Source organism: Bidens hawaiensis, unplaced genomic scaffold (genome assembly GCF_021521415.1).
Source record: "Bidens hawaiensis isolate Kalapana, Puna unplaced genomic scaffold, B.hawaiensis_p1.1 tig00025784_1, whole genome shotgun sequence".
NCBI classification, from domain to species: Eukaryota; Viridiplantae; Streptophyta; class Magnoliopsida; order Asterales; family Asteraceae; genus Bidens; species Bidens hawaiensis.
The window spans coordinates 152,291-161,336 of record NW_027494129.1 but is presented as its reverse complement, the minus strand read 5'-3'; the positions used below and the strand labels follow the sequence as shown (position 1 = coordinate 161,336).

General features: G+C 43.8%; 1 protein-coding gene across 1 annotated transcript; it reads right to left on the bottom strand.

Annotated features, from left to right (window-relative positions):
* Window positions 1-2,339: 2,339 nt before the first annotated feature.
* LOC143572246 (uncharacterized) lies at window positions 2,340-3,245 on the bottom strand. The gene is made up of 2 exons (XM_077057459.1): window positions 2,766-3,245; window positions 2,340-2,612 (listed from the first exon to the last, which is right to left on the bottom strand). The coding sequence occupies exons 1-2, from the start codon at window positions 3,243-3,245 to the stop codon at window positions 2,340-2,342; spliced, it is 753 nt and encodes a 250-aa protein (XP_076913574.1).
* Window positions 3,246-9,046: the final 5,801 nt, after the last annotated feature.

The following is a 9,046-nucleotide window of genomic DNA, read 5'->3' as shown; positions in this document are numbered from 1 at the left end:
TGCGCCGGAACTCAGTGTTGAATGATGCAGACGTTTGCCAAGAATATCTTGAAGAAAGTCTTTCTCCTGCTGAGAAGGAACGACAACGCCGTCGCATCCGCCGGGAACTCTTAGAGTCCAACTCTTATCATATGGCGAACACTATTTCCACCAATCAGGAGATACGTCGTGATTGGTTGGCCATGAATGATGAGCTAGAGGAAACCGAGCGAAATTTGCTCGGTGCCAAGAAAGAAGCCCTTAAGGCGTTAACTGACGCCCAAGATAGCCGTCAGGCCATGGAGGCGGTGAAAACCGAACAACTTGCTGCTGAGGAAGCTAAAGCTGCTCTCCAGAAACAGCTGGATGACCAAGCTGAGCTGATAAAGATCCTTCAAGCTGACTCAACAGCCAAGGACAAGCGCTTGTATGACCTTAATGCTAAGAGTCGAGACCAAGCCTTGGAGTGTGCTGCACATAAGATGGATCTTATCTGGTCTCAGGCGGATAAGAAATGGCTTCTGTCAACAGCGATTCCCAAGGTACCCAGTTTTTTTTAATTAACATATGTTTTTGTTTGTACTCACGCGTGGTTGTTTGACTTAACAGGTTATCACTGATATCCGGAACAACGACGATCTTGGGAATTGTGTTGTGGTGCTTCTCTGTGCGTCCGAGCAAGCAGGCCGACAGATGGGTTTTGAGGAAGGGTATAAGTTTTGTTCTGAGGGCAAAGTTCCGGAGGAGTACGTTCTGACCGGCAAGGATACCGCTGCTATCCTTCTTGAGAAAACTAAAGAGTTTGACACCTTAAAATTTTCCCTTTCTGACCATATATCAGAGCTTGCGGATAAGGACGATGCCATGGAGCAATTAAAGGAGCTGCTGGATCTTGAGGAGGAGGAAGAAGATGAGGAAGCCAAAGATACTGCGGAACACGAGAATGTCACCCCGTAGACGTATATGTATTTTTCTTTGTAAATCTTTCTTCCTATATTGTAATCTCTTTTGATCAATAATAAGAAGTCTTTGTGTTTCTTCCGGTGCACTTTGTCTTATGTATTGTAATCTCTATCTTCCGGTGCACTTTCTTTGGAACTTCGGTTTTGTCAATAAAAGATTACAACTTAATAAAATAACATGGAATTAACTGGGCATTCTCATACATTGGGTATAGGCCTTCTTTCAATAAAAGAAATTGCATAACTTGCCAGTCTATGTGGGAACGCATGCCGAAAATTAAAGAAGCAAATAAAACTGCTATATATAGCACATCTTTAACAGTGCTGCGTTACATGTTCGAGGGATTTCCGTCCCATCCAACTTCTCCAACTTATAGGCACCTTTGGATAGTAGTTGTTTAATTTTATTAGGTCCTTCCCAAGTTGGGGCTAACTTGCCCGGAGGCTCTTGACCGGAAGCCTCAGTATTGCGGAAGACAAAGTCTCCCGCATCGAATTTGCAATTTTGGACTCGCGAGTTGTGATATTTCTCAAGCTGTCTGTTCTAATTGTGCTCGCGAATCAATGCTAATTCTCTTCTTTCTTCCAATAGATCTAGATTCATCCTGAGTTCGTGATCGTTGTCATCAATTAATAGAACCCTCGCGGATGAAATCTCGATCTCTGCGGGGATCATGGCTTCCGAGCCATAGGTTAGGCTAAAGGGTGTCTCCAAATTACTGGAGTTCTTCTGGGTACGGAAGGCCCATAGTACATGAGGCAATTCATCCACCCAACCTTTTCGTTTCGTCCCTAGCCTTGCCTTGATCCCCTCTTTGATAGTTCGGTTAGTCCTTTCGACCTGACCATTCGCTTGCGGATGAGCTACGGATGTAAAGGTTTGAATAACTTGAAGTTCTTTCAACCATTCTTGCAATCCGCTGTCAGCGAATTGGGTCCCATTGTCACTTACCAATTCTTGCGGGAGACCGAACCGGCAAATAATGAATTCCCACAGGAATTTTTTCACGCTCGAAGCTGTGATTGATACAACCGGTTTGGCTTCTACCCATTTGGTGAAGTAATCAATGGCCACTATCAGAAACTTGACTCGTCCTGGGGCTTCTGGGAGAGGTCCCATAATATCAATAGCCCATTTTTGGAACGGCCAGGCAGATGTAACTGGAATCAGTTGGTTCTTTGGGCGCAGGGTGTTGGGGGCATGACGTTGGCATGAATCACACTTTCTGACTTCCTGCACAGCGTCTAGATGCATGCCGGGCCAAAGTACCCTGCGTTCATGATCTTTGAAACTGTCATTCTTGGTCCCGCGTGTAACCCGCAAATGCCTTTGTGAATTTCTCGGATCAAATAATTTGCATCTTCTGCGTCTACACAACGTAACAACGGACCAAGAAATCATCTCCGGTATAAGATACCATTAGTCAACTGGTAATTCAAAGCTTTGTGCTTAATCTTCCGAGCCTTGGCCTTTCCTGCTGGAAGTGCTCCGAAAGATAAGTACGCTTTGATGGGCGTTATCCATGATTCAACGCCGGTTTGAAATACTAGGACTTGATTTTGTGGAACGGATGGATGATCTAGAACTTCGACGCGAATATCTTTGGCAAAATGCTCAAAATTCGTTAAAGCTAGCCTGCTAAGAGTGTCCGCCGATTTATTCTCACTCCTCTTAATGTGAACGACATTGAAAGAGGAGAATTGGCATATTAAGACTTTTGCTTGTGACAAATAAGAAGCCATGACATCGTTTTTGGCTTCATATGTTCGGTTTATTTGTCCTGCAATTAGCATAGAATCCACCCGTTCTTCCAAATGCTTTACCCCAAGCTTTTTCGCTATCCGCAGTCCTGCCAGGAAGGCTTCATATTCTGCCTCATTGTTGGTAATTTTGAAGTCTAATATGATGGCGTACGTGAATTCATACCCCTCAGGATTGACTAGCCGTAAGCCTGCACCTGACCCTTCGCTGCTTGAAGCTCCGTCCGTGAACAATGACCAGACTTTTCCCTGTTCCGGAGGTGCTTGGGATTGTTGTTCGATCAAACATTCTTGTTCTTTGTGTTGCGGGACTTCTGTTATGAAGTCCGCCAGCACTTGTCCTTTGATTGCCGGTCTTGGCTTATACTCGATCGAGTGTTCACCCAATTCGATGGCCCATTTTTCCAGCCGACCGGACAATTCAAGCTTACTCAACACGTTCTTGAGTTTGTATCCAGTTAACACATTGATGGGGTGGCCTTGAAAATATCTGCGGAGCCGTCTGGCGGCATAAACCAGCGCCAACACCAATTTTTCTAACATCGAATACCTAGTTTCAGGGTCCGACAGTGTTCTACTGATGTAATAAATTGGAGTTTAGATATTTTTCCTATCTGTCAATAGGACAGCCCCCACAGCAATGTCAGATGCCGACAAATATAGTGTTAATGGTTCACCCGCGTGAGGAGCCGTTAACGTGGGTAATTCCATTAAACACTTCTTGACTTCCTGAAACGCTTGTTCGGCTTCCGTAGTCCATCTGAATTGTGCCTTTTTGAGGCAGTTCCTTAGTGTTAAAATTAACGGGTAAGATTTAGCAGCGTGGTTGGCCAGAAACCTGTTTAATGCTACCAATCTGCCATTAAGTGTTTGAACTTGCTTGAGGGATACGGGAGATGGCATACCGGATATTGCTTGCACCTTATCTGGATTAGCTTTGAAACTGTGCCCGTAACGATTACCCCGAGGAACATTCCTTCCTCCATCCCGAAGTAACATTTTGCTGGATTTAACTTCATATTGATACTTCTCAAAGTTTCAAAAGTTTCCTCTATGTCCCTCAACATTTGGTCTTCCTCGATGCTTTTTATCACTAAATCATCCATATACACTTCGAGATTTCGACTTATCTGTCCCTTGAAGGCCTGATCCATCAATCGTTGGTATGTGGCACCCGCATTTTTTAACCCGAAAGGCATCATTCTGTAACATAATGTTCCTTGGTCAGTGCGTAACACTGTCTTGTCCTCATCACTAGCTGCCATATGAATCTGGTGATACCCTTTGTAAGCATCGAGGAAGAACCTGAATTTGAAAGGGGCCACAACATCCACCTTTAAATCGATTTCCGGAAGTGGGTAACAATCTTTCGGACATGCTTTGTTTAGATCTTTATGATCTATGCACATTCTCCATGTTCCGTTTCTTTTCGAAACAATTACTGGGTTTGCCACCCACGTTTGGTACTTAATTTCTCGTATAATTCCAGCGTGAAGAAGATCTTGCACTTGCTCATTCATGGCTTTCGTTTGTTCCGGGCCCATCTTTCGTTTCTTTTGCACAACTGGGGTGATCAACGGATTTACCTTTAACTTGTGTTCCGAAATGCTCCGCGGGACACCAGTCATGTCCGCGGGCTGCCACGCAAAAAAGCCAATGTTCTTGGTCAATAATTGCTTTAGAAAGGTTCTCACTATCTCCGAGATAGCGGGTCCTATTGTAATTGTGTGGTCCGGAAACTTCTTATTCAAAACCCATTTCTCAGGTTCGGTCCTCTGAGCCTGTCTTGGGACCTTGCTTGGTTTTGAACTCTCGGTTGTAAAACAATGTCGGTTTACATGAATTATCGCCACACCAGTGCGAGTTGGAACTCCTACTGCACCATGAGCTGTGGAAGGGTGGGCGTTAAAGTCTCCGATCGCCTCTCGTCTCAAAATAATGTCATGTTTAGAAGTTGCTGGTAGGATCAAAAATTCAACTTCTTCTGTTCTTAAACGTATTCCGTCACTTAGTGTGACCGGGAAAGTAATAACACCGCGCGGGTGCATTATCTCTCCCCCGAAACCAGAAACAGGAGCATGAATTGGTTGTAGTCTTTCCTTGTCTTCTTCGTACATAATGTCGGACGTGCTACCTGGGTCAAAGAACACATATTGTGACCGGTAATGACCAAATTCGGCCGTAATTATTAGCGGGTTTTTGCTACTCGGGCCCCCTTTGATCCGAGGAAAAATCACGGGCTCGTTCTTCCATTCTTCGTCTGAATAGTCTCTCCTTTTCCCTTTACCCGAATGTCTCCCCTGAATCATGTGGACATTCAGATCTTTGACTTGCCTTTTAGCTGTGCCTTGGCTATCCTTTGCGGGAGGTTTGCCAGTCCCTGCTCGTACTCCCTTAACCAAATGTTCGAGTTTACCGTTTTTAACAGCTGCTTCAATTTCATTTCTGAGGGCCACGCATTCATTCGTGTTGTGCCCAATATCATTATGATATGAGCAGTGTTTCTTGTTATCGAGGAATGACTTCCGTGGTATTGGTTGAGGCTTCCAGAACGTCAAATTCTCCGTGGTGAGAATTTTTGAGGGAGTCTTTGATAACTGGGTCCAACTGTTAGGGGAACGAGCTGAAAAATTGCGTTTACCTTTGTTACCGATCAAAGTCCTTGCATCAAAAGGCTTAGATGTTTCCGCACTTGGCTGAAGTCTTGACCATATTGGTCCCTTAGCCTGCTTGTTCGGTCTTGGAGTTTGAAACTCAATCCTTGGTGATTGCTTTTGGCTACTGGAACTTAGAGTTTTCTCAGTTCTTGCAAACAACTTTGACGCCTTCATGATTTCAACCCATGATTCGGGCATTCCATCTCTTCCTGTGGGAGTACGGATTAAAGCATCACTATGGACGTTCTTACAGAATGCTCCCCGTAGCATATCTTCGCTTACTCCTCCGATGTTAAGGCTCTCGTTAGTAAAACGAGTAATGAAGTATTCAATAGACTCATTATTTTGCCTTGTAACATCTAATATTTCCGAAGGGTCACGAGTGTGTTTCTTTTGTTGACTAAAGTGCTGATAGAATTTTGCTACAAAGTCTTTCCAACTTGTAATCTTTCCACATGGCAATTTCTCAAACCACTCCCGTGCCGCCCCGGTGAATGTTAATGCAAACATGTGACACCAATATGGAAGAGTCCAAACACTGACTCCTTCGACTGCTTCAAACCTTAACAGATGATCACTAGGATCAGTCATTCCATTATATGTTCCAACGGATGTTGGAATCTTTGCATTAATCGGGAATGAAACTGTCGCGATGCTCGAAATAAATTTTGATTTCTCTGCGAAAGATTCCGGGCGATATGGTATGGAAAAATCATACTCATCATTGCTATGATACTCCGCATGGCGGATAACTGGGCGCGAAAAACTAGTTCCTCCATACGACGGGAGGCGACTATCTCCGCTGTAGTAACTACCTTCCGGGTTATAAGTTGAATCGTACCCTTCCAGTTCATCCTCATAGGATGGTACCCGCATATCTATGCGGGGATGAGGACGTAACCTCTGGGTCTCAGTCATGTTCCACTCCAGTTGCTGACTGCACTGAATATGGCTTCCCCTTATGGGGGAGAGATAGATCTCCTGGGAGGCTCATCATACGTCAGGGTACGGCCATGGAAACGTTCATTCCGGACCCGACGTTCATACTCTGCTTTCAGACTACTTTGTTGAACACGAAGCCACTCGTCCGGAGACAAAGTTTCTTCGGCTCTGAAATTATGACGATGAGTTCTTCTTAGGTTAGAATCACCGGAATCTTCATCCAAACCAAACTCCGATTGAGTTCGGTGGACTTCTCTTGCAACTCGTTCAAAATTCCTTAAGTTAGAACCTCCTGGGTCTGTGACATGCCCCAAGTCAGTAGTTGGTGTAACAACATTTCCGGCGTCTACCGGAGTGACACCTTCTTATTGAGCAAACAACCCCCGAACTATCGAACCACCCAAGGAAAAATTTCCTGGGTTGACGGTGTCAGTTCTTGCAACAGGGGTCGAAATTCGAGCAAACACAGATGTTGCTCATTCACGTGTTTCAAGGTTGAGATCACGTGGAGGTTGTGCTTGATTCTCCGTCGGCCCTTTAGGTAACTGACTCATATCGTAAAGTGAACGGAAAATTTTTCTGCTGTTCTAACAAAAGCACGGATGGCGCCAATGAAGAAACACGAATCTACTCCCCACTAATGGGTCCTAGATCCGATGAATCCACAGGGTAGGATACGGTTAACTGCCAATACGATATGAACCCGATCCCCAAAGTCCAATGACGTAAATCCTGCAAAACATAACACCGTGAGCTCGTTACAGGAAGGACAAGAGGGGGGGTCTTCCCGTAACCACCCTCCGGCGTGAGAATAAGTACAGTTCTGATGAGAATAAAGTACTTAAGTAAAGTGAGAAAGTGCAGTGGGAGTGAATGAATACCTCATGATGATTGAGAGGGTATTTATAGCCGAAGGGTGTGGGGAAGTGATTGGGCCAGCTGTCCCTTTAGAAGATGCCTCATAACCGTCTGGACGCGTGTCCTTATCTGATAGGTTTAGCTTATACGTTGTATGTGCATGTATAACAACCTGGACACGTGTCGCTCTATTATTGGTTAATGGGGGTAGTATTGGCCATGTGCACGGTTATAACGGCCTTGTCACGTGTCACTAGCTAATTGGCTGAGTGATCACGCATTGCTTAAGAAAGCATCTTTGAAAGATATTCTAGAAGGTAATTAGTTGATAACAGGTGTCCTCGTGGTCATTTACGCGGAAGGGTATTCCTTCTTGCGGATGGCTTTTGAGGGTGCCAGTATGCTTCCGCATGTGCTATGAGGGTGTTTCTTCCTCAGATGATTTATGCGGATGATTCGTATGTCCCGCGGGTGCCTTATGAGGGACTTCTGATTGACCCGCGGGTATTCCTTAAGGGTATTTGGTCTTTTTGGTACCCTACCTCTATAGTTCTGTATTTTAGCAAATATTCTTAAAAATATGAAAAATGTTTACGTTACTTGTTATTTTCATTGTCGTGTATATGTTTAATGTTCTCCAGCAATATATATATATATATTGTACTTTGAAACCCATGTATTAAGATATAAAATGCAAAGTCAAGGGAAAGTGGATGGTTTGATTTAGAAACATACAAGTATAACTGTTGCTACAACAAAGATAAGACCAATGATAGTGAATGGACTGGTTAGGCTAACAGGCTTCAAGGGTTCCAGTTAACCTAACGCAGGTCGTGGTGTCCCTCTACGTTTGCAAAACGTAGAAGGAGGTTCACTAGTTTGTTGTTGATTGTTATAGTTCACCGAGGATCAAGAACCGTGATGTTTGGGATCGGTTCTTGAATGATGTTCTTGGTGAAGCTATGAAGCTATTGAAGTAAGAAAGAAATAAGCTAAGAGCATATTTCTCAAGAAAGAAGATAATATTAGGGAGAGTATGTTATCTGCCCAGATCTTGGTGTCCTCTTGTTTATGGCTAAGTTCTCATTATATAGAAGGAGAGACTGAGCCTTTTGTCCAGTGTACAAACTAATTAACCTCCAGTTCGCTTAGAGGGTTGACCTTTGTGGGCGGGAAGCTTTGGACCGTTGGTCCATGATTAAAATAATAATACTTTATCTGAGCATGTCCCTTGCTCAGAGGGAACAGTGATTTGATCAGTGATTGACATCGTACTGTAGCACGTGGGTACTGTTCACGTACTTGTTTACATAAATTTGGGCGGGAAACGAAGCCTTTAACCTTTTAACCCTTTTAGCGTTAATGTGTTTCAGCCATTTTATTATTTCCTTGGGATACCCCCGTCATCAGCCCCCCAAGTCAGAGGTGTTTGAGAGGTAAGCTCAAGGGCTTCTGACTTTTTCACACATTTTGTTTATTGCTTAAAGGCTTCGAGGCTTGTAAGCTTCGAGGCTTTGTTCAGTTTTGGTTGTTTTTATTGCCCGTAGAACATTTTCATGGGAATCCCTGTGATTTACTTATTTAGCCTTAATTGGCTTATTATGGATGCTATTAGTTATGGCCTTGCAATGGCCTTTGTTTATGGACTGTGATGTTTATGTATCTGTGTTTTGGTTGCCTGTCTTGTGAGTTTGATGCGATTTTAGCTAACTTTCCTTAAGAAGTTTTAGTGCTGCAGTCACTTTAGCTTCAAGGCTTCATTAGGTAAAAAACACATGTTGTCTATCCTTTATACCATTACTTGGTGTATATTTGTTTCGTAAACTTTTTTCAAAGCTTAAGGAACGAATTAATGTTGGCTATTCAGACCTGTCTATGAGACAAGTT

Coding starts and splice junctions, on each gene's coding strand:
- LOC143572246 (XM_077057459.1), bottom strand. CDS start 3,245: ATGTTAGAAAAATTGGTGTTGGCGCTGGTTTATGCCGCCAGACGGCTC. Junction 2,613..2,765: donor GGATAGCGAAAAAGCTTGGG/GTAAAGCATTTG, acceptor GTTCACATTAAG/AGGAGTGAGAATAAATCGGC.